Source organism: Poromitra crassiceps, assembly GCF_964638095.1.
Source record: "Poromitra crassiceps genome assembly, chromosome: 9".
NCBI classification, from domain to species: Eukaryota; Metazoa; Chordata; class Actinopteri; order Beryciformes; family Melamphaidae; genus Poromitra; species Poromitra crassiceps.
Genome location: NC_139630.1, coordinates 31,656,261 through 31,682,216, shown reverse-complemented (window position 1 = coordinate 31,682,216; position 25,956 = coordinate 31,656,261). Strand labels below are relative to the sequence as shown.

At 43.4% G+C, this 25,956-nt stretch overlaps 2 protein-coding genes and 1 long non-coding RNA gene across 3 annotated transcripts; 2 read left to right on the top strand and 1 right to left on the bottom strand.

Annotated features, from left to right (window-relative positions):
* Positions 1 to 10,817: 10,817 nt before the first annotated feature.
* On the top strand, positions 10,818 to 20,150 carry LOC310782002 (cell cycle control protein 50A-like). Its single transcript, XM_083642652.1, has 7 exons — positions 10,818 to 11,265; positions 11,816 to 11,935; positions 12,045 to 12,152; positions 13,857 to 13,947; positions 14,042 to 14,185; positions 15,250 to 15,456; positions 17,384 to 20,150. Exons 1-7 carry the CDS (start codon positions 11,023 to 11,025, stop codon positions 17,575 to 17,577), a joined length of 1,107 nt encoding a protein of 368 aa, XP_083498778.1. The 5' UTR covers positions 10,818 to 11,022; the 3' UTR covers positions 17,578 to 20,150.
* Positions 12,066 to 17,526, bottom strand: LOC310782003. The gene is made up of 3 exons (XR_014553004.1): positions 17,389 to 17,526; positions 14,814 to 14,881; positions 12,066 to 12,178 (listed from the first exon to the last, which is right to left on the bottom strand). It is a non-coding gene; the product is annotated as an uncharacterized lncRNA (long non-coding RNA).
* A 921-nt stretch (positions 20,151 to 21,071) lies between the features above and the next one.
* Positions 21,072 to 25,198, top strand: LOC310782703 (cytochrome c oxidase subunit 7A2, mitochondrial-like). The gene is made up of 4 exons (XM_083643430.1): positions 21,072 to 21,157; positions 21,531 to 21,620; positions 23,045 to 23,129; positions 24,884 to 25,198. Exons 1-4 carry the CDS (start codon positions 21,140 to 21,142, stop codon positions 24,937 to 24,939), a joined length of 249 nt encoding a protein of 82 aa, XP_083499556.1. The 5' UTR covers positions 21,072 to 21,139; the 3' UTR covers positions 24,940 to 25,198.
* The last annotated feature ends 758 nt before the right edge of the window (positions 25,199 to 25,956 follow it).

Below are 25,956 nucleotides of genomic sequence, written 5' to 3'. Positions count from 1 at the left end.
AGTGTCCTTTACGACCAAAACCTTTACCACAGATGGAGCAATTAAATTGATCTCCCTCCTGACTGGCCCAGAGTTCCTCCTGTTCCTCTTTAATGTGTGGGAGCTCTGGGTCCTCCTGAAGCTGCTCTCCCTCCTGACTGGTCCAGAGTTCCTCCTGTCCCTCTTTAATGTGTGGGGGCTCTGGGTCCTCCTGAAGCTGCTCTCCCTCCTGACTGGTCCAGAGTTCCTCCTGTCCCTCTTTAATGTGTGGGGGCTCTGGGTCCTCCTGAAGCTGCTCTCCCTCCTGACTGGTCCAGAGTTCCTCCTGTCCCTCTTTAATGTGTGGGGGCTCTGGGTCCTCCTGAAGCTGCTCTCCCTCCTGACTGGTCCAGATTTCCTCCTGCCCCTCTTGTGGCTCTGGGTCCTCCTGGTCCAGACTGGAGCTCCACTCCTGCTGCTCAGCGGGAACCTCTTCTTTAATGACCAACAGCTGGATGTCTGGAGGCAAGGCTTCTCTGTGTAACCGCACAGCGTCCAGCAGTTTTCGTTGTCGGTCGATCTCCTCTTGCGAACGAGCAGCTTCCTCGTCGTACTCTGTTATTGTTCTTTCAAACAGCCCAAATATATCTTCAACAGCGGCAGTTAGGCGCTGCTTCACCACCGCTCTCAGCTTCTGAGCTTTAGACATTTTCATTTTCACACACGAACGCTGTATTCCAACAGCGCTCAGAATTTACGAACGGTCCAGTTTGTGACGGAGTGCGCTCTGGGAGCTCGGAGTGCTATTTACGAACGCAAAGTTTACCCTTCAAAGCTCCTATAGACCAAATCACCGTGACGTCACCATGTAAACAAATTTACTTCCGGGTACCACTTGGGGAAGGCGGCAGGTTTAAATGTGCGTGTTGTCAAATAAATGCTGTCAAACCCTCTCGTTGTTTTCGGCCGACTACTTTCAATTTAAATGGTTAAACGGTTGGTAAACATGCTTGTCCGACGTATCTAGCCTTTCTTCTGTGTTTGTTTTATGTAGTGTTAGCTAGCTAATAACGTTTGTTTGTCTGTCAAACTCGCTGTTTTTTTGCAGACTCGTTAACGTTACAGACAGAGCTACCGACGCCACGTTAATTTAATTTAGCGTCAAGTCTACTCTGGTCTGGTCCAACAGGTAAATTAGCTAGTCTGGTCTCCACTAACGTTAGTGAAAGTGTTGTTATGAATGATATTAAACAACAACACAACACGGACGAACCATTTTTGTCTTCTTTGTCTGTTTTTGTCTTCAACACGTCAGTTTGTGCCGTTCACCGCCATTATAATGTGTGGACCAAGGGGTACCCGGAAGTAAATGTAAACATCCCGCTGATTTGGTCTATAGCTTCACAGCTAACGTTAGCTTCACTTTCACAGCTAACGTTAGCTTCACAGCTAAACCACACATCTGAGTCCATAAAAGGGGGGCTTCTTCTTCCTCTCAGAGTTAAACAGAGCCCCGGTTCCAGTTGATATATTCGTGATAGTATACACGAGTCTTCTATGTGAATTAAACTTCTGAAAGGATATATTATAACCGGGAAATAATATGATACTGTTTCTTCTCCTTCTCCAAAGGCCTTCTGTTTCTTCTTCTTCTAGTGTTTTATGGCGGTTGGCAAAGTTATTTGTGCATTACCGCCACCTACTGTATTGTAACAGCTTCACACTTTAAAATACTAAAGTAAGGCCTTACGTTTCTTCACCTTCTTCTTCCTTTAGTTTCCGGCAGACGGTTAGTGCATTGCTACGTCATTGCACATTTACCCTTGCCTTTACCCCGCTAGCCGGGCCTTTCTCGCTCATACTGAGCATTAGCGCCCGACGAACGCCAATGCATTTCCCATCAAACAATTAGGGAACCCTTACCTGAGCCAAACACGTGAAGTGAAGACGCTGTCCGATGCATCCTCTTCTTTTAAATAGGCTACATATAGGTGCCTCTTCCAAATTGTTGCATAAAATCCACTTTTCTGTCTTTGAAAAACCGAAAATGTAGGTGCAATACCATTCCGGAAGTGTGGGGGGCATTAGTGAGTAAACAGTGAGTCGTTGTTCCGGGTTGCTCAAGATGAATGAGTTTTGGTTTTTCAAAGACAGAAAAGTGGATGTTATGCATGTTATACTACTCAGTCATATGTTGTATTCTAATGTATTCTATTCTTCTGAATATACATGTATTATATTCAGTTACTTCCCAACCCTGGTTATGGAAATATTCATACCGTGTGTGTGTCTTTGGTCTTGTGCTATAATTATCAAATTTTGATCCTAGACATGGGATGCTCCATTTTGTCCGACAGTGGAAATATTGCTTTTGGAAAAGTGGTTCAGGCTGGATTGAGAGCATCGTTTTGAAAGTAGGGCCCGGTAATATTGACAAAATAATATTTTAGGCCAGTGGTCTTCAACAGGGGGTCCGCCAAATTTTGTCAGTTTGCAAACATAAAAAAAGACAGGCTAAATGCGGAGTCGGTGCGTTGGAGTGGCTGAATAACCCCACCGAGAGCCGCACGAAGCTGGCGCCACATTGGAAGGGCCCCTATCGGGTCGAGCAGGTGCTGCTTCGGGTGGTGAGGCTGCACTGACGTATCACATTGTCAACCCCCTGGACTCACTGGGACGAGCCCAGGTCGTTCATCATGATAGACTGAAGACGTACACACTGTCGCTGCATGCGCAGGCTGTCCCAGACAGTCCAGCCTGGATATGACCAGTGTCTGAATCAGGAGTTGTGTTGCTTCTATTGTCAGGAACTGACGGATTTTGCGTATATTGTACAGAGAGAACCTACAGGAGCGTGCTGTTGCTGTGATGTAGGCCGAGAAGGAGAGTTGGTTATCGATGAAAACACCAAGGAACCTGTTGGGTTCCTTCATGCTTGACCCTTCCCTCATTCGGGATTCCCGTGAATCCGGCCGGGCGTGCGTGTGCGGGGGGGGTGGGGTGGGTGGGGTGCTTACTGTTAGATGATGTCATAACTACAATGATGATGTCATCTTTGGGATGTCGACAGCGATGATGTCATCATTTTTTATGTAATCTTTGATGATGCCACTGATGATGTCACTCATTGATGGTTCCACTGATGATGTCATATCTCACCGATGATGTCATAACATAAAGTGATGTCATGTTATGGAGCTATAAGAGTGAGTTCTGCCACTCTTCGTTATCCAATTGTAAATTCACTTTCCCTTCAGTCTACAATTTTGCCTGTTGCCGTTTCGTTACCAAGCGTCGAGTGTTCCCAGTTACCAAGCGTCCAGTGTTCCCAGTTACCAAGCGTCCAGTGTTCAAGCCGTCAAGTGTCTGCGAATTAATCCAATTGACCCCACCTAACACAGATTGGATTTACGAACGCACCCAAAGTTTGTCAGTAAAGTCACTGTGTGAAAATGAAAATGTCTAAAGTCCAGAAGCTGACAGTTGTGGTGAAGCAGCGCCTAACTGCGGCTGTTGAAGACATATTTGGGCAGTTTGAAAGAACAATAGCAGAGTACGAGAAGGAAGCTACTCGTTCAAGAGAGGAAATCGACCGACAACTAAAACTGCTGGACGCTGTGCGCTTACACATCAGAGAAACCCTGCCTCCAGACATCCAGCAGCTGTTGGTCAATGGGGAGGGGGTTCCCGCTGAACGGCAGGATTGGAGCCCCAGTCTGCACCAGGAGGATCCAGAGCCCCCACACATTAAAGAGGAACAGGAGGAACTCAGGACCAGTCAGGAGGGAGAGCAGCTTCAGGAGAACCCAGAGCCCCCACACATTAAAGTGGAACAGGAGGAACTCTGGACCAGTCAGCAGGGAGAGCAGCTTCAAGGGCTAGAGGAGGCTGATTTCACCAAGTTCCCATTCACTCCTGTCACTGTGAAGAGTGACGATGATGAAGAGAAACCTCAGTCCTCACAACTTCATCAAAGCCAAACTGAGAAGAGAGAGGCCGAGCCTCTAGCCAGCAGCTCAACTGAACAGATGAAAACAGAAGATGAGGGACAGGAATGTGGAGTATCAGAACCAGCCAGCAACTTACATCCAGCTATTCATTTACAACCAACTAGTGATGACAAGACTTCAGAGTCTTCTGAGACTGAAGACAATGATGACGAATGGATGGAAACTAGTGAACCCCAGTCAGGTATAGACTCACAGAAAAACAGAGTTCTTGGGAAGAAACGCTTGAATTGCTCAGTTTGTGGTAAAAGTTTTGGTCATAAAGGACACTTGAAAAGACACATGATCACACACACAGGAGAAAAACAATTTCTTTGCTCAGTCTGTGGTAAAGGTTTTGGTCTAAAGGGAGACTTGAATAGACACCTGATAGTCCACACAGGAGATAAACCATTTATTTGCTCAGTCTGTGGTAAAGGTTTTGGTTATAAAACAAGCTTGAAGTCACACATACTAGTCCACACAGGAGAAAAACAATTAAATTGCTCAGTCTGTGGTAAAGGTTTTAAGAGAGACTTGAATAGACACATGATAGTCCACACAGGAGAGAAAAAATGTATTTGCTCAGTCTGTGGTAAAGGTTTTGGTCTAAAGGGAGACTTGAATAGACACATGATAGTCCACACAGGAGAGAAACCATTTATTTGCTCAGTCTGTGGTAAAGGTTTTGGTGTAAAGGGAGACTTGAATACACACATGATAGTCCACACAGGACAGAAACCATTTATTTGCTCAGTCTGTGGTAAAGGTTTTGGTTATAAAGCAAGCTTGAAGTCACACATACTAGTCCACACAGGAGAGAATCAATTCAATTGCTCAGTCTGTGGTAAATGTTTTGGTAAAAACAGAGACTTGAATAGACACATGAGAGTCCACACAGGAGAGAAACCATTTATTTGCTCAGTCTGTGGTAAAGGTTTTGGTCGTAAAGATACTTTGAAGTCACACATGATAATCCACACAGGAGAGTAAGCATTTAATTTATACAGTATCTGGTGGAGGGGGGATTTGAGTGTTTATTTATACGAGTATGTACTGTGGATTTTCTTCTTTGTCGTGTTGTCCTGTGTTTATATATCACACACACAAAAAACGCAATTTAAAAAATTGTCCCAAAGAAATAGCTATTTGTGGTCAAAGTTTGAGTCAAAATTAAAACGATAGCCCTGCTTGTGACTGTAAGCAGGGTGAGCCTGAGAGCAGGTCACTGAGGGCTGGGTTTACCCAGGCTAGGGAACCACTGTGTTAGACAGTATGTGGATGGAGAATGCGAACACCATTAGCGCTTCCGTTCCGGGATGTGAAATAAAAACACTGATTTGTGTGGTCTAACCTAGTTTGTTAGTGTATTATTTAAGCTTTCGAGTCAAGTACGGTCCATTTGGTAGTTTGTATTCATCCAAAAAATCTTTAAAAAATGTCACCTGCAGTACCTCCACGGCCCACCAGTGGGCCGTGGCCCACACTTTAGGAATCACTGATGAGTGGATTAAATAACGGGAAAGTTCAATTGATCAATTTGCTCAGGACCCTCTGGAACCCCCTCAAAGACCCCTGGTGGTCCCCGGACCCCACGTTGAGAACCACTAATCCATGTGACATTGTGACGCAATAGTCCGCAGGCTTTCATTCCAACCACACTGATTTCATCAATACTTCCTCGAAGATGTGTTGATCAACTAAATCAGATAGTGTTTGGCTGGGATAAAAATCAACATACTCTTTGGCCAGGTGGAGAACCACTATCAGCCTGAGTACTAACATGTGACATTTAGAGGGTGAAGCACATGGAAGCTGTGACAATGTCAATGTTAAAAATGATGTATTTTATTATGAAAACTTATTGTTTGGTATTTTATCAAAATATTTCTTACATTCCTGAGATATCACATTAACAAGCTTGAAAATGGCATTCAAAAGGTCACAGTGACCTTGACCTTTGATAACTAAAATGGAATCAGTTCATCCTTGCGTCCAAGTCGATGTTTGAGCCAAATCAGAAGAAATTATATCAAGCCGTTCTTGAGATATCGCGTTAACGAACTTGGGAATGGCGTTCGACTTTGTGAGGTCACAGTGACCTTGAACTTTGACCACCAAAATGTTATCAGTTCATCCTTGAGGCCAAGTTAATGTTTGAGGCAAATTGGAAGAAATTCCATCAAGCCGTTCTTGAGATATCACTTTAACAAACTTGGGAATGGCATTCGTGAGGTCACAATGACCTTGACCTTTGACCACCAAAATCTAATCAGATCATCCTTGAGTCTAAGTCGATGTTTGAGGCAAATTTGTTGAAATTCCGTCAAGGCATTCCTCAGATATCGCGTTAACGAACATCGTACGGACGGACGGACAGATGTACGGACGGACAGCCCGGATCCATAATGCCTCCGGCCTGGCTATCGCCGACGGAGGCATAAAAATGATGTATTTTATTATGAAAACGTATTGTTTGGTATTTTATCAAAATATTTAGTGGGCCTATTATACGTTTCTATTCTCAATCTTTATTCAAACTTCACTAACTGGTCTTCATTCTGCCAATACAGCTACTTTAAAACAACAGCCTCAAATAAAGAACTTTCCACACAGGGTGTGTGAGACTTCTGGATCCGAATTGGGAGCTTATGTGAAGCACTTGAAGGCAGCATACAGCACAGATCATAGAGGAAATCAACAAAAGGTATTTGTAACAATTAACATGATACTGACACAAATTAATCATTGGAATTTAATTGACTGAAAACAGGCTTAAGTTAAATCAATGATATCAAAAACTGCTAAAGTAGCCTTTCATCACTGTTGATCCAAGTTTTTTGTTATAGAAGATATCAGGCAGTTCAGATTACATGCTCAACAATTTCAAATAGGGCTGGGCGATATATTGTATAAAATGGATATATTGTGATATGAGACTAGATATATCAGGAAACTTGTACAATTGTCTCTTATCAGCCTGTTCTGGCTGAGTAAAATGAATAATGACTGATATCGTCTTACTTGCTCATCATTACTTATTAAACACATTGATTACTAATGATCATTTCAGATTTTCTCAACAATTTGTAACATGTAATTAACTCATGAAAGCACGAAAACTCATCCCCAAAATATCGTCACATTATCGATATCGACTTGAGGTATTCAGTCTAAAACGGGTCTTGAACCTTTTTCAGCCCCAGGACCCCTTGCTTGATAGAGAAACAGAGCCAATTCAGAAACAGAAACAATTCACAGTACACACAGGTATAAATAAACACTCAAATCCCCCCTCCACCAGATAGCAGTTAAATTTTACTCTCCTGTGTGGAGTATCATGTGTCTGGTCAAATTTGCTTTATGACCAAATCCTTTACTACAGACTGAGCAAATAAACTCTTTCTCACCTGTGTGGACTATCATGTGTCTCTTCAAGGCTGCTTTTTGACCAAAACCTTTACCACAGACTGAGCAATTACATCGATTGTCTCCTGTGTGGACTAGCATGTGTGACTTCAAGCTTGTTTTATAACCAAAACCTTTACCACAGAAGGAACAATTAAATTGTTTCTCTCCTGTGTGGACTATCATGTGTGTATTCAAGGCTCCCTTTTGACCAAAACATTTACCACAGACTGAACAATTGAATTGTTTTTCCCCTGTGTGGACTATCATGTGTGGCTTCAAGCTTGTTTTATGACCAAAACCTTTACCACAGACTGAGCAATTAAATTGTTTTTCTCCTGTGTGGACTATCATGTGTCTTTTCAAGTGTCCTTTACAACCAAAACTTTTACTACAAACTGAGCAACTTAAGTGTCCTGACTGAGGTTCACTGGTTTCCATCCATTCATCACCATTGTCTTCAGTCTTAGGTTCAGAAGAGTCTGAAGTCTTGTCATCACTACTTGGTTGTAAATGACTAGCTGAATATAAGTTCCTGGCTGGTTCTGATACTCCACAGTCCTCTCCACCAGCTTCTGTTTTCATCTGTTCAGTTGGGCTGCTGGCTAGAGGCTCTGCCTCTCTGTTCTCCTCAGTTTGGCTTTGATGAAGCTGTGATGACTGAGGTTTCTCTTCATCATATTCACTCTTCACAGGGACAGTGTAGAGAGTGAATGGTAACCCAGTGATATCAGACTCCTCCAGCCCTTCAAGCTGCTCTCCCTCCTGACTGGTCCAGAGTTCTTCCCGTTCCTCTTGTGGGGGCTCTGGGTCCTCCTGAAGCTTCTCTCCCTCCTGACTGGTCCAGATTTCCTCCTGTTCCTCTTTAATGTGTGGGGGCTCTGGGTCCTCCTGAAGCTGCTCTCCCTCCTGACTGGTCCAGAGTTCCTCCTGTTCCTCTTTAATGTGTGGGGGCTCTGGGTCCTCCTGGTGCAGACTGGGGCTCAACTCCTGCCGCTCAGCGTGAACCAACAGCTGCTGGAGGTCTGGAGGCAAGGCTTCTCTGTGCAACCACACAGCGCCCAGCAGTTTTCCTTGTCGGTCGATCTCCTCCTTTGAACGAGTAGCTTCCTCCTCGTACTCTGCTATTGTTCTTTCAAACAGCCCAAATATATCTTCAACAGCAGCAGTTAGGCGCTGCTTCACCACAACTCTCAGCTTCTGGACTTTAGACATTTTCATTTTCACAGTGACTTTACTGACAAACTGTGGGTGCGTTCGTAAATCCAATAGTGGAGAAAGAAGCAGAGCTCTTTCTGAATTAATTAACGAACGGGTCAAGAAACTCCGAGGAAAAAGACGTCAGTCCCGCCCACGCTGTTTGATTGACAGGCGATCAGTTTCATGTTATGCTATGCATCGTCACTCAGTATGTTGGCCGCGGATGAGGAGTAGAAAATCGGGGACATTTTCAGGGATAGCTCCAGCCGGGAACAGGTCATCAAAAACGGGGACTGTCCCTGAAAATTGGGGACGTCTGGTCACCTTACTGTAGTCTCATGGCGCTCTGGGGAGCACCATTCTCTTTACACATCCATGGGGAGCCCTCACAGTGGGCCTACGCTCTGAATAACCGAACGCTGTATTCCAACATCGCCCAGAATTTACGAACGGTCCAGTTTGTGACGGAGTGAGCTCCGGGCGCTCGGAGTGCTATTTACGAACGCCGAGTTTATCCTTCAAAGCTCCAATAGCTTCACAGCTAACGTTAGCTTCCCTTTCACAGCTAACGTTAGCTTCACAGCTAAACCACATATCTGAGTCCATAAAAGAGGGGCTTCTTCTTCCCCTCAGAGTTAAACAGAGCCCCGGTTCCAGTTGATATATTCGTGATAGTATACACGAGTCTTCTATGTGAATTAAACTTCTGAAATGATTATAACCGACGATACTCTGCTTCTTCTTCTTCTTCTACTAGTGTTTTATGGCGGTTGGCAAACAACTTATGGTGCATTACCGCCACCTTCTGAAATGGAGTGTGGATCAGAATGGACTTCTAAAACACTATCCTGACTATATTCTTCTACTTAGTCCAGTTTCCTCTAAAAATGAAAATATATCCCTATACCCCACATTCCCTGAATTCAACTGCAATATTTATTTTAACTCCAGCTTGATACGATTGCTCTCCAATCTGTTGTTGAGGATCTGTCTTTCCTGTTGGTAGTATGGACATGTTCTAATGTTTCCTGCCTATTGCTATATTCACACATACCAGTCTCATGCTTTCCCATGATCTTAAGTGTACTGTTAAGCCCAGTGTGCCCAAATCTCATCCTTGATATGATATCTTCATCTTTTTTAGTTCTGCTCATGTCTCTCATTTTTCCTACTGTCTTTTGGATAATGCCTACCTTTAGTTTCTTTATTCCACTCCTCCTGCCATTTCTTTTTCATTTCTCCTTTGATTATACTTTTAACTTCTGCCTTACTATAACTTACTACCATTTTTACTTCTGTCTTATTAGTTGCATCGTTTGCATACTTATATGCCAGTTCATTACCCTCCACTCCTATATGTGCTGGGATCCAAATAAATTTTACAGTTGTTCCTGCTTTACTGACTCTGTAAATTGCCTGAGATATTTCCAGTACAATATCCAATCTTCCCTCCGACTGTACATTCTTGACACTTACTAATGCACTAGTGGAGTCTGAGTCCCTAGGTGTAAAATTCATTCACTGTTCAGACTCTGGGCGGCCGTAGGCTGTAAAATGTGTTTTTTCAAATATCAACAAGAGTGAATTTTACACCTGTTTGGGTTAGCCACTAGTTAGGCATGATAGAAGGACTACTGATGTACATGACTGCAGTGAATTTTCCCCAACGCACCTACATTTGAATTTTTGACCAATATTTCAAAATGGGCTTATCTTACTGTGCGGCCGTAGGCTGTAAAATGTGTTTTTTTAAATGTCAACAAGAGTGAATTTTACACCTATTGGAGTTAGCCACTAGTTAGGCATGATAGAAGGACTACTGATGTACATGACTGCAGTGAATTTTCCCCAATGCACCAACATTTGAATTTTTGACCAATATTTCAAAATGGGCTTATTTTACTGGTCGGACTCTGTGCGGCCGTAGGCTGTAAAATGTGTTTTTTCAAATGTCAACAAGAGTGAATTTGACATATATTTGATTTAGAGTGTAGTTTGCATGGGTATTTGTTCAATTTGTGTATTTTATCGATTTTTAATTTACATCTTTTATTCTGGAAAATGGGTCTAGTCCCATTTGATGATATCCTTGATTTAATTCCCACTATATGAATGACGTCTTGATCTGTTCTACATACGCCGGTACAGTAGGTGGCGGTATGCACCTTAAAAGTTGGTATTGCAATCCGCCAAAAAACGAAAAGAAGGAGAAATCAATGACGTCACAGCGTCAGTGAATTTTGTAAACTTCCTGCAATAGCAGTGTTGTTCAGGCGAAGCAGTTGCTATTGCTAACTGGCCAGCTAGCAGTCATCATCTGTTACTGAAATGACAAAATAACAGGTGCTAAGACAGGTGACAGTACGTCGTTAGCAACTTGGTTTGGTCGTTTCTTCAAACAGTCGTCTGTAAAGGAAGGGGCGAGTGACAGCAAGGAGCTAACTGTTAGCTACAACTATTGCCTGCAATCATGATGGCGTCTAGCTACAATGCCAAAGAGGAAGACGGACACATCACGGTGTCCGGGCCTGGCAGCGGGACATTGAAGAATAAGAAGCCGGACAACACAGCCTTCAAACAGCAGAGACTGCCCGCCTGGCAACCCATCCTCACCGCGGGCACCGTGCTCCCGGCCTTCTTTGTGATCGGCCTTATCTTCATCCCCATCGGCATCGGCCTGTACGTCACGTCCAACAACATCAAGGAGTTTGAGGTAGGACATGAACCACACATCCCACATTAAACACAAAGCTATGGGAAAGAGTCCCCAAGGACCAGGCTTCTGTGGACAGATCTTCACGCCAAACTCCATCCACCATCCCCAAATCTTGCAATTTAAAGTGACTTTTATTTGGTTCTCGGCAAACATGCACATCTCATAATGACACGGGTGTCAGGTGAATCGGGTAAACTTGTTAACTAACAGATATCACCCAGAAATCTGAACATTGTATAAAACCAGGATCAACATTCTTGTTTCATTTTGTTGACATAAAGCCAAAGATTTTTTATAGAGGGGAATTTTGGATAGCTCTTTTTGCCACTCCATAAATCAGAAAGTACTGTCAACAGTCATTAAAAAAAGCCATTTTCGCCACGTTTTAGGAATAAAATGTAATAATCAGGCTATGCATGAGATATATATATATATATATATATATATATATATATATATATATATATATATATATATCGTGTTGGTCATCTCTGGAACTATGTGACCTTGTGTTGGTCATCTCTGGATCTATCTGACCTTGTTACAGATTGACTACACAGGAGTTGACATGTCCAGTCCCTGCTTCAACTGCTCCCAGAACTTCAGCTGGAACAGCACCAGGCCTTGTACCTGCACGCTAACCTTCTACTTGGCCCAGCCGTTTGAAGTAATAAACACGTTTACACACAGATACCTAAGAGAACACCTTGCATACATATTCACACAGCTGGATTTTTGATTGATTTGTTTTGACATTCTCTTCTCTCAATCAACAGAGCAACGTCTTCATGTATTATGGCCTCTCCAACTTCTACCAGAATCACCGTCGCTATGTCAAGTCGAGAGATGACAGCCAGCTGAATGGAGACATTGATTCCCTGATGGTATGTGCGACTGGAACAGGAGTTCTCTGTAATGGAAGCACAGAGAGTCTCATTGACGTTGCGGTATCACACTGTTAAAAGATGCACATGAGGCAACTTTGCATGTTGGCGCCTCCAAATGGGAATGAGAGGTAACTGCCCGCGAAATGAAAACTTCAGTACTAAATCCTGGAAGGTGACGTCAGTAAAGTGCACACAGCACGATAGGGATGAGCCAATTTGCGATCAAATCGTATATTGGCGATTGAGGGGGGTGATCGCCCCCATTGGCTTTTCTACAGCGATATTTAAGGCAATTTTAACTAATTTACTAACATAAGACGTTATATAAATAATCTCTACAAGCTACGCCCCCTACTGTACACTTAGAAATGTTTCTGGCGGAGCCGTGCCTTAATGTTACAGCATACCTCTGCTCTCGTCTCGTCTCTGCTCCTCTCCAGTTTCCAACGAGCACCATCAAGTCAGCCAGAATGTCAAAGTATGTCTTCCGCAGCGGGCTTTCAAAATTAAATGTAACATTAACCTTAATATACATTTTGAGTAATTAGCCTAGTTTCACTCCATATGTAATTGTCACATCACAACCAGTATTTTTGATGTGTAAGCTATTTTATGGAGGTTCCTCATAGTTAAGGCTGTGAGTGATTTAATTTTATTTTGCACTGCATACTAGAAACGGAAGTGGTTGTGTTACTTGCCGTGTTCTTGACACTGCCTCTGGTTCCCTCTGCAGCCGTCATTGCGACGCACCTGTGAATAAATCTCATGGCGATCTCGTTCAAACTTTACTCCAGCCTCCATGTTGTTACTTTCTGTGAAGACTGCAGCAGTTACATGACCTTACAGCCGGTGTTAAATCATCCAAAATAAACATGAAAAAGTAGACAGCAGAAAAAAAGTCATGGAGAGTTTCAGCAAGAGTCTTCAGAATGCATGGTCGGTCTCTTTTTAATCTTTTCTCTTATAATGAATGATCTACGTTTGTTCTTCGGGCTGTATTCAATAATATTATGATCGATTGATTTTTCCCCTCCAAATTATTATTGCCATTAAATAGGATAGTTCTCTTTATCCCAAAAAATAATAGTAATAATTAAATTGACGGCCAATTAATAGATTATGGCGATTGGATCGTCTCTATCGCCAATCTCTCGCTCAGTTGAAACCATGTGCGTGTTTTGCATGCTTCTGCCTCTGTAGTCTGTCTCTGTACCATAGACTGTATGGATATCATGACAGCTCCCCAAAGGTGTAGCCAAAACATATAGATCGCCCCCTTGTGGCTGGTCCCAGTATAGGTCATAAATCCTGCCCCCTCCATGTTAGCGGATGGGACATGAGCACAAAAAAAGTACACTTCAAATAAATTTCCCCCAAAGATGGTTTCTGTCATTTTAGGTAGTTCTTATCGCGCTGATGTATGTTCAAGTGCTTATTTTTCGGATAAGTTCGTTTTTTTCCCCGTTATTTGACGATATAAAAAAAGGGCTGATTGACAGCTGTGACAGCCACTCTAGAACCTCCGCCAGATGGCGGCGCCCCCACTCTACGGCGCAGACTTGGGCTCCAAATGACGTCGCACAAGCAAGATGGCAGCTTGCTGAAAGGGGATATTCTGGCTTCACTTTTGCACAGTGGTAGGAGCGGAGATGCGTCGTCCATCTTTTATACAGCCAATAATGTGTACCTGATGATTCACAGAACCCCAGCAAGGAGTGTGAGCCGTACGCACGCAATGAGAACAACAAGCCAATTGCGCCATGTGGGGCCATCGCCAACAGCATGTTCAACGGTGAGACCGCTTCTTGCTCTGTACGCTAGGCCGACGTTAAGCCAACTGACTGAAAAGCGATCTCTAATCAGCACGGTCATCCCCTCTCCCGCAGACACGTTGGACCTGTTCTACATCGACCCCAACGGCACGAGGATCCAGGTCCCGCTGACGAAGACGGGCATCGCCTGGTGGACGGACAAGCACGTGAAGTTCAGGAACCCAGGAGGAAACCCCAACCTCACCGCGGCTTTCCAAGGTAACCGTCGGATCGGAAGAAGCACCTCACTGACCCGAGAACCACAAATAAAGCAGAACATGTCTTTGTGGCGTTGGTGCAGATTAGAAACATAATGGACAAGTTGTATAGGAGATACTGAGTTTATTGGCCTTTTGATGAAAGTCGTGTATCGGCTCGTCGACTTTGTTCCCACTGATGTGATCGAGGTGAGAATGTGATTTGACCCAAATAGTTTCAGCTTTCAGTCTACAAAACGGGCTATAAAAATACTGAGGGCAACATTGAATTCTAGTATGTTTTGGGGGATTTGTTGGCCTGAAAATGGCCAAATTGAAATTTATTGAATATTGCCACAAAAAACCCAGTCCACAAATGCCAGTATTGGCCTTCAAAAAATCCATATCAGTCAGGGCGTCTGGGTAGTGCAATGGTAGATTCCCTGCCTACCAACACGAGGGTCGCAGGTTCAAGCCCCCGTGTTACCTCCGGCTTGATCGGGCGTCCATACAGGCACACATTTGCCCGTGTCTGTGGGTGGGAAGCCTGATTAAGCGTATGTGTCCTGTTCGTTGCAAAAGTGCCTCCCCTGGTTAGTTGGGGCATCTGTTCGGGGGGAGGGGAACTGGGGGGAATAACATGATCTTACCATGTGCTATATCCTGCCGGTGAAACTCCTCACTGTCAGGTGAAAATAAGCGGCTGGTGACTGCACATCTGTCGGAGGAAGCATGTGTTAGTCTACAGCTCTCCACAGATCGGCAAAGGGGGACAGGGACAGGGACAGGGAATTGGCTAAGTACAATAGGGGAGAAAAAGGAAGAAAGATCAGAAATAAACTTGATAGAAAATAAAATAAAATTCATATCAGTCGAACCCTTGTACATACTGACACAAACGGTACTGGGACAACATACAGTGCAATCAAGGTGTTAGTACAAAACAGACTATACATTTCAATCTAGAAGTATACATTCACCTTCAATGTTCAAATATATATTCAGGATTCAATATTGATCAGTGGAAACTGTAGACCAATGATGTAACTTTGGCTTCGCCCCTGTTGTTTTCCCCTCTGCATCCAGGCACAACCAAGCCCATCAACTGGCGTAAGACGGTGTACGAGCTGGACACCGACTCCGCGAATAACGGCTTCACCAACGAGGACTTCATCGTCTGGATGAGGACCGCGGCGCTGCCCACCTTCCGCAAGCTCTACCGCATCATCCAGAAGACCAACAACATGGTCCCAACTCTGCCCCGAGGAAACTACAGCCTGGAGGTGGTCTACAGTATCCTTATGTGGAGCTTACACATTGATGCTGTATCATAACTGAACCCTACTACTTACTGGCCCAAGGGACAGGCAGCTTGAAACACAGATACGTCTGGCCTGCTCAACTCAAAACGTTTGAGTTGATGGCGCGGGGGAATCTGATTTGAGCCTCCTGTCTGAACATAGCTCCCACTCACTTCCTGGATGCCTATGGGATCGTGATTATGTTATTTGATCCCGTAGACACTCAAACAATTGAGCCAACATAGCCTGATATTGCTATTTGACATACTTCAGACTGCACCAAATGCATCAAAAAAGGTCTGTCTCAAGGCATTTATTTGTTTCCGACTGTGAGGAAGTGGGAAAAACAGTCAAATTCCCCCAAACTGCCGTATCTCTGTCCTGAACTATCTCTTTAACGAAATCACACACATTTAGGCTATTCTATGTGATCTCCTTTTGATAACTCCCACTTTGAAAACCTCTGGTTTGGAGGATATTTACTAGCTGTTCTTGTGGATCCTAATGTTTGCAAATCCTGAACACATTTAGAGTTCATAATTTGGTTTCTTGTGAGGCTTAGTATCACCAATATTACGGTAATCATTTAGAACAACAGTCTTAGCAGTATATTAGCAGTAGCAGTATCAGGCTAATTGTGAACTTACAATGCAAGCAACTTTAGCAGGCAGTCACCTGAGAAAAGCTGGCCCATATTGGTGCTGGCCCATATACTTCCTATCGCTGCCTGATTCAGCCAATCATGGAGCAGCACTGCTATACATCCTGCCTATCACTGCCTGATTCAGCCAATCATGCAGCAGCACTGCTATACATCCTGCCTATCACTGCCTGATTCAGCCAATGCCAAGACTAATGCCATGATAATTCAATGGGATCTTAGGGTCATCCTTTGGTGATTTGATTTTGGAATTGGGGTTATGATTGATTTAAACCAGGTAGATGGTACAATACCATAATCAAAACAAATGTTCAACAGACAAAAATAATAAGTCAAACAACTTAGGAGCTTTCAACACTTCATTTGGTAACTCATCTATACCAAAAGCCTTTTTAACCTTAGCAGACTCAATTGCTTTTAGAACCTCTTCTCTACACAAATCAATATTTAACTGATCATCAGTATTGGGATGTAAGTATGACTCTAAGTATATCTCTGACAAGATATGTGGTCAAAGACATACCTCCTACCTATCACTGCCTCATTCAGCCAATCATGCAGCAGCACTGCTATACATCCTACCTATCACTGCAATCATTCAGCCAATCATGCAGCAGCACTCCGATACATCCTACCTATCACTGCAATCATTCAGCCAATCATGCAGCAGCACTGCGATACATCCTACTTATCGCTGCCTGATTCAGCCAATCATGCAGCAGCACTGCTATACATCCTACCTATCGCTGCCTGATTCAGCCAATCATGCAGCAGCATTGCTATACATCCTACCTATCACTGCCTGATTCAGCCAATCATGCAGCAGCACTCCTATACATCCTACCTATCACTGCAATCATTCAGCCAATCATGCAGCAGCATTGCTATACATCCTACCTATCGCTGCCTCATTCAGCCAATCATGCAGCAGCACTCCTATACATCCTACCTATCACTGCAATCATTCAGCCAATCATGCAGCAGCACTGCGATACATCCTACTTATCGCTGCCTGATTCAGCCAATCATGCAGCAGCACTGCTATACATCCTACCTATCGCTGCCTGATTCAGCCAATCATGCAGCAGCATTGCTATACATCCTACCTATCACTGCCTGATTCAGCCAATCATGCAGCAGCACTGCTATACATCCTCCCTATCACTGCCTGATTCTGATCTCCTGAGGAACGTTTTCCGTGTTTGAGGAGATATTTTGCCGTCAGGTGTTTCCCCTCCTTGATGAGCCTGAACCCCAGATTACCCCGTCCGCAGCTTCGAGGGCCGGAAGCGGCTGATCCTGAGCACCATCTCCTGGATGGGAGGCAAGAACTCGTTCCTGGGCATCGCCTACATCACCGTGGGCTCCGTCTGCTTCTTCCTGGGCATCGTCCTGTTGATCATCCACCACAAATACGGCAACCGCAACAACAGCGCCGACATCCCCAACTGAGACACGCCCGGGCCCTCTTCCAGCTTGCCTTACTGCAGCCAGAGAGACGGAGAGGGAACTGGTTCTGTGACACATCCAGCATGGGAAACGCTCATCCAACGGCTACATTTCCAAATTCAACCGCCACTCCTACTGAACAAAAATAGAAATGCAGCATGTACGGTTTTAGTCCCGTGTTTCACGAGTTAAAATATAAAAAAAAATATCCCGTTAGTTTTTTACCACGAAAGGGATTATCTCTCTTAAATCGTGTGCTCGGCTTTGTTTACACCCCGTTGTCGAGCGTTTCTCCTTGCCCAAAATGTTCTTGTACTGTATGGACTCACTGTAGCTATGTCAAAACTTTTAAATAGTTGTATTTTATATTTTTGTTCAGTATAATTTTACCAGTTAAATTTGAGTTTCAGAATGTAGAATACTTTAGACCAGTAGTTCTCAAACCTCTTTGCCTTCAGTACCCCCTTTCCCTGATTTCTGAATCCAAGTACCCCCTTTATCTGACTACAACATGTTTGCTTAGTTAGAAAACTGCAGGAGAAAACTATAGCATATGATGCAATGAATGAATGATACGCCACCTTTTGAAGAATATAACATTACAAAATAAGAAATGGAGTGAAAGAGTTGCAATTAGCACCTGATGAGCAGATTTAATTTAAATTTAAATTTATTCTTATACTTTTTCCATTTTCCCCCTTTCTCTCAAGTACCAGCTGTAGTACCTCCACATACCCTTAGGGTAGGCGTACCCCACTTTAGGCGCCACTGCTTGTGTCACATGATCAAGAACGGACTTGACATGCTTCCTATGCGGACCTGCAAAGTCCGAAAGATTCTTGGAAATTAAATAAGTTCCAGGTCTGGAAACGTTTGGGAATTGGACAAAAACTAACTTGTGCCATATTGTCCAGCTAAATTGAACAGAAACCAAAATCGTCTAATGCAGTCAAGAGCGAAGTCTTGCATTTTGGAGTGAGGGAAATGTGGGGAACTTTGCAGAATGTTCCAGGTGCTTCAACATTTTGGCCACTGGCTGCAGTTAAGGTGAACTGGAATGTTTCTGTTTAGCCATGAGTCCATGCTGCTCAGATATGTGCTAGTGTCTAGCCATGAGTCCATGCTGCTCAGCAGATATGTGCTAGTGTTTAGCCATGAGTCCATGCTGCTCAGATATGTGCTAGTGTCTAGCCATGAGTCCATGCTGCTCAGCAGATATGTGCTAGTGTTTAGCCATGAGTCCATGCTGCTCAGCAGATATGTGCTAGTGTTTAGCCATGAGTCCATGCTGCTCAGCAGATATGTGCTAGTGTTTAGCCATGAGTCCATGCTGCTCAGCAGATATGTGCTAGTGTTTAGCCATGAGTCCATGCTGCTCAGCAGATATGTGCTAGTGTTTAGCCATGAGTCCATGCTGCACAGCAGATATGTGCTAGTGTTTAGCCATGAGTCCATGCTGCTCAGCAGATATGTGCTAGTGTTTAGCCATGAGTCCATGCTGCTCAGCAGATATGTGCTAGTGTTTAGCCAGGAGTCCATGCTGCTCAGCAGATTTGTGCTAGTGTTTAGCCATGAGTCCATGCTGCTCAGCAGATATGTGCTAGTGTTTAGCCATGAGTCCATGCTGCTCAGCAGATATGTGCTAGTGTTTAGCCATGAGTCCATGCTGCTCAGCAGATATGTGCTAGTGTTTAGCCACGAGTCCATGCTGCTCAGCAGATATGTGCTAGTGTTTAGCCAAGCTACTAACTAGAGCAGCTTATCCTTGTGCCTCACTTTGTACGCAACATTGACCTGCTTAAAAAAAAATCGATATACAGTATTTTAAAGCTGTTACTGAGTCATAGCACTGTAAAATGTGCTGAGCTAGTTCAGTGTTTCTGGGAGTAAAACTTAGTTTGGGAGCTGTAATGTGTTTTTATTGTGTTATAATGTGTATTTATTTAGCAGTTTTAAGACAGGACATTTGAGCTGTTACATGCCTTCTGCTGCCAGTATTTGCACACAAGACCTCAACTTGTTCGAGTATAAAGTGGTTTTTAAAGGCTTTCATCTTGCTTGGAGTAACTTGAAAATATATGCAGTGTGTCTTCCTAATCCAGAAGAAAACATTCATGTAGCGTTGCAGCTTTAGTCATTGTAGTTTACATGATGAATACAGCATGGTGTTAAAATCTATTCATACATATGGGTCAATAGTGCAATATACAGTACGCCACATGTATACATGTTTATATCTTTTCTTTTGTCATTTAATATATTTCTGATCCATTTCCACTGCAGAGTTAATCTCAAATTGACAGTTGACAACTTCTACCTGTTCACTTTCTGCCTTCTCCGTTTGTCTTGTGTGTCTCTAAGGAAGCCAGCACCTACATTTGCCATTTTAGCAAGAGCCCAGCATTGTGTTACTGTACATGTTGCATGTTGAAAGTTGTGTTTTTTATTTTCTCATAATACGATCTCACAAGTTGATTTGTTACTAATTGGCAAATACACTTTGCACTAGATTTGACATTTCCTGTGATAAACCACCTGTTGCTGTAAAGAGAACATTTGTCACTTGAAAATTAAAACCGATTGCTCTGTCTACTTCTAGTTGTTTCTCTTTGTGCTTGGAAATATGCTGCTGCTGATTATATGAGGCATATTTCTGCTTTGATGCATTGTGCAGCAGCATGTAGGCTCTGGAAATACTAATTTGGTAAAGTGCCATGGTTAGCAGCTTTGACACAACTAAGCAGGCAGTGAATATGGAATATTTCTATAACATTTCATATGCAAGACAAATTCAATGTGTGTGTTGACATAAAACAGTATTATTCAAACTAATTGTAAATATGGCTCTTTCAGTATGTTTGGCTGGATGGTGGATGGCTGGGGCTGCTTGAAATTGCAGTGCAGTGTTGACAGTGAAATTGTATGCAATTCCATTCTGTGTGGTGTGTTTCTATGTGTTTTGCATCACCACAATAATTAGTTAAGTTCACCAATCCAAGTTAATTCAAAAACAATTAGTAACACATTAAAAGAAAGATAAAATACATACGGAATAGCATGTCATTCAAAAGAAATGTAAAATAGGTACTGTAATGATAATGTAAAACATAGAAGTAAAGAAAACACCTGCTACACTTACAAACAAATGACTTAGGATAAAATAGTGGTGGCCTAATGTGTGTCTGTTTGAGAGTCATGACATGAAATATATTGAAGAACCTCAGAGATAGTGAAATATGTTTACGTGTTATCCAGTAGGGGGCATCAAAGCATCAAGATGAAGCTAGCAAAGAACTTACATTCATAAGAAGTGAAAAATAAATGGGTTATTCCATTCCAAAGCAACGCTCGCCCTACTCTTCCTCTGATTGGCTGTCCTGGTTCTGCGCTGTTGTCCTATTGGTGCAAGGAGGCGTTTTCGGGCCAAAATGGCGGCAGCGCTGTGGTTAAAAAAACGTGTCTTGCCTTCTATACTCTTCTGCTGTAAATCTACGTGAAGAAGAAGACGAACGCGGAAGTGAAGTTTCCGGTGTCCTTGTGGATTATACACGGACGGACAGCGAGGATGTACAGACACATAAATGTAAGACAAACCACTACTGTACGTTTCAGTCACGATTTTATAAACGTGTTTAACAGCTGGGCAGAATCTATTCCTGGGTTGAGTCGAGGTACGACTCTGATGACAGACCGTTAGCTGTCAGGGTCAAATCGGGACACACACACACACACACACACACCTCTGACTGAATATGTTTATATTTCTGTAAATGTGTACTCCTGTTTGTTTGTTTATCATTCTTATGGAATTGTCTTTTAAAAATGTCCTGTGTTGCTCATGTACATTTGTGTCCATAAATGTGATCTATATGTGCAGCATATGTGCTGCTATTGTTTTCCTGATTGTTTGTATAATAATAATAATAATGAATCTGTTTTTCTCTGCTGTTGTCCAGGCGCTCCAGCAGGTGTCGAGGCGGACTTTCGTCAGCACCGCACGCCGCCAAGTTGAAAACAAAGTCCCACAGAAACAGAAGATGTTTCAGGTAAAAAATACTATTGACCAGCTCAGCTAGAAAACCCACTTGACCCTCAAGGTGCCATTATGCAATGTAACAGATCCCCTTGTATACATTATATCAGTGCTTCTCAAAAAGTGTGGTCTGACCCTTTATTTCCCCCAGCAGAATGAGGACAAGTTTAATTTCATTATACTTGAAATGATCCTAGTGAGATCATGTAAGATGTGGGAACTCATGTCACAACCTTAATGAATAGAGACTTCACTTAAAAGACTTGAGACTTGACTTGACTTGCTGAATGGTTTCCGCCTTTCCGTTTCTTCAGCGCTGGTTCCTCACATGAAGCCCTGAAGGTCACTCACTGTCACTTTAGCTTCCAAGATAAGTAGCCGACACGTGGTGGCCTCTAACCAGGTGGACTAAATAATGCTGCATGACGTGTGTTTGACCCAGAATGAATTAACACAGTGTTTTCAATTAGGATAGATATTAGAGCTTGACACAAATAGATATTTAACCAAATAAATACATCGAGAATAAAACCGCAAAGTTGTCTTCAACATCACTGTGATGCTTTCCTGAGGTGTTTCCACAATCCACACTGACCTGGTCAGCGCGTTGTAGAAGCTTCTCCACAGCGGCGATGTCGGCTTGGTGTTCATCTTGTCGGCTCTGGAAGAGGGCTAGTTCCATATTTGGGTCCTGGCACCAGTCCGGCCAACCAGTTTAGATCCACTGGCACCAAATCTGTTAGATCCACTGGCACCAAATCTGCCAGTGGCACCAAATCTTCAGCCGTCTGTCTGCTGACAATGCTCTCTGGGATGCTTTATGGCTGTATTGGAATGACGTGCTGCAGGGCCAATCCCTAAATGAATTCTTGATTGAGAGATGCATTGTAAAGTTTGGAGGGGTAAGAGCAGCAAATGTTTTTCCCACATACAGTATATTCCGACCTTCTGGAAATCACATTTGCAAAGGAAATCTTTGGTCAAAGTGCTGAAAGGAGCAATAGGCTAGTCAATTGACAGAAAATGTATTTCAAATTTTGATAATTGATTCATAATTTTAGTCATTTATCAAGTAGAAATACGGTACTAAACATTTGCTGGTTACAGCTTCACAAATTATTTATTTTTCTACATTTCATATAATTATAAAATCAATACTTTGGGTCTTTTGGCTGCTGGTCAGAATATGTCATCAATTTTAAAGATCACTTTGGGCTCTGGGAACTTGTGATTGGCATTTGTCATTATTTTTCTTTTATTTACATTTTATGTACTAAATGATTAATCGGAAAAAAAAATATATATATTTATAATCAAATTTAATATTGGATTTAGGCGTTGTAGCCTTGTAGTAGTATTCCCATTATGGTGACAGTGTTAAAATGCCACTAGTTACCGTCATGGTCCTGAGCTTTTTCTCTTCTTTGTTTCATACAGGAAGACAACGGGTTGCCGGTCCATCTGAAAGGAGGCACGGGTGATGCTCTGCTGTACAGAGGGACAATGGCCCTCACCATCCTGGGTCAGTATGCCCCGCCTCTCATCCACAAGCCCCGCCTCTCATCCACAGCCATTCTGATGCATCTGTTTGCTATCCACCTTATTTTTGGCGGCCATTTTGCCTTACGTTAAGTATGGGTTCTATTTCCGGTGTAACCAATTTAGATAACCCCCCAGCCCCCGACAAAAAACACGTCTAGAGGATTTTACCCTTTTACAGCAGAGCCATTCTGCTCTGCGTTTGGGTGCTGGGATAATGTAATGCATTGTGGGTAGTCGGCTACTAACTGTGGCTAATGTTAGCGGCTAGCTAGCTATGTTACATGGCAGTAAAACGCCACCAAATTGATTTAACTTTTAACCATTTCGAGTAACACACATTTCGAGTTTCCATACGGACCTCCAGCGTTGGTTAGTTGTTTATAACGTGACTATATTTATAACTTTTATAACGGACTCCAGCTTCCGGTTTATAATTCGGGTCGCGGCAACAATGAGTCACGCTAAACCGGACCTTGTACCCACGATTCTTTTTTACAGTGGGGCATTCAAAAATAAGGTGGATAGAGCGCCGCAGGAATGAGTCTGGAATGAAGTATACTTCCTGGTTCGCCAGGGGAAAACTGGATGGGGTTTTAGAATGGGGATTTCACTTAAATGCATAAAATAAGGTCTGTGCTTAACAAAAGTTTATGGGAGTGCGAATTTGGGTTCAGCAGGATAATCTTCACAAATGTGAATAACTTTTATGACTTTTGGAACGTAAATGTTCCTGTGTTCCTACATAAAGCCGAATCCGAGGAGTGTCTGGATATCTTCAGGAGTCTGCATGTCTGAAAAGGGCTCGACTAAAGGTCTTTTCGGACAAAAAGTTAATAATCCATGTGAATAAATCGCACAGCAAAAAAACACACACACACACACACACACACACACACACACACACACACACACACACACACACACACAAACACACACAAACACAAACTTATTCATCTCTATGGGACTATTCACACCAAATCAGAAGAAAAAAATCTGCACCACAAATTCTGATTTTGTGTGAATAGTCCCATAGAGATTAAAGGCCCGTTTTTTTTTTTAATTCCTGTGTGATTTATTCGCACAGATTATTTGCTTTTGGTCTGAAAAGACATCTATTCAAAACGCCACATACTGCCAGGGTCCTGACCAAAACTAGGAAATATGACCGCATTACCCCAGTTCTAAAATCCTTCCACTGGCTACCAGTCTAAAGGTTAGAGAAGCGAGCTTGTGACTGGACGGTCATCGGGTTCAATCCCCGGGACTGGCAGAATAAATCTGGGTGGGGAAAGTGAAAAGCAGCACTTGCCCCTCCCTCATTACCACCACTGAGGTGCCCTTGAGCAAGGCCCTTCACCCCAACCACTCCAGTGGAGCTGCTCAGTGGCCAGCAGATCAGACTGTGGTATGTACTGGTCAGCTTCCAGGTATGAATGTGTGTGAAAGTGAACAGGGTGCTGAAATCCATTACAACAAGGTGTGTCCTATTCGTCCAGTGTAGTAATAGTTTCTGGTATTGATTCAGAGTCACCGCCTCACATAACATGGAAATTATATTATCATGGTTTTAACCATGAAAATGTGTGGGAACCCTGTAGATGTAATCCCCGCTTGATTCGGTTTCCTTTAGGAGGGGTAAAAATATATTTCTATTTTACTTGATTCGATTATTTTAATGTAAAGATGCAATGTGTTTTCATCATGAATCTAACCCCAGGCTGTGTTTGTCTGTAGGAGCTGGGTATGTGGTGTATGAGCTGGTCAAGGCTGCGTTTCCCAAGAAGAACTGACTGACTCCACCACTCACTGACTGCAGCTGTTTACTTCCCTCCTGAGACCACCGGCCAGCTGCTGTTTGTTTGTTTGTTTGTTTGTGTGTTGTGTACAGGAACAGGTGTGTGCTGTGGGTGGCGGGTGGTCACGTGTTGTGTGCTGTGGTGGGTGGCGGGTGGTCACGTGTTTCTGTCATGGTGGGATCTTGTTTCATGTTCATGGGATCAATATTTATTTGTTGCGCGCTGCTTACCTGAGGATCAGTAAAACACAATGCCTCTCATGACCAAATCCTGTCTCAGCTCCTTTTGTTCTTCTGACAGTCGGGAACAAATTAATTCCAACAATCCAAATCTTAGCTAGCGTGTAGGCTTCTGCCGTTAGCTTGCTAGCTAGTTAGCGTTGTTGTTTTCATTTCGGCGGCCAGGGAAATTTACAGCAACACACACGCAGGGAGGAGGGAGCGGAAGCCGCTCTCATTGACATGGCCGGAGCCAATCACGGAGCTTGTAAGCGGGCGGGGAGCGGAAATCCGGCAGCGACTGAAATGGACGCCTCCAATGGGAGAGCAGCTGTAGAGCAGGGGAGGGCTTATGCCAGCAGCCTGTTTCCATGCAGCCAAACTCCTCTCACGGAAGGGAGGGGAGGCTGGCAAGCAAGACTACTGGACAGGCGACCTGTCAATCACGCTCAAAACATCGTCTTTTCTATAGCCTATTTTACTCTAATCGGGCTAGTTATATAAAAATGCATTCCCCCTAGCAAGGGCGGACTGGGATCATAATTCAGGCCGGGCATTAGATACCAAGCAGGCCAGGCCGATACGGGCCGACGCGCGTGCCGGCGAAAAATTTGGGGCGTTTGAAGCTCAATTTGGGGCGTTTGAAGCCCAATTTGGGCCGTTTGAAGCCAGATTTGGATCGTTTAAAGCCAGATTTGGGCCATTTGAAGCCCAATTTGGGCCGTTTGAAGCCCAATTTGGGCCAAGTCCAATTTTACAATGAGATGCACCCACTTTAAACCTGAATAAAGTA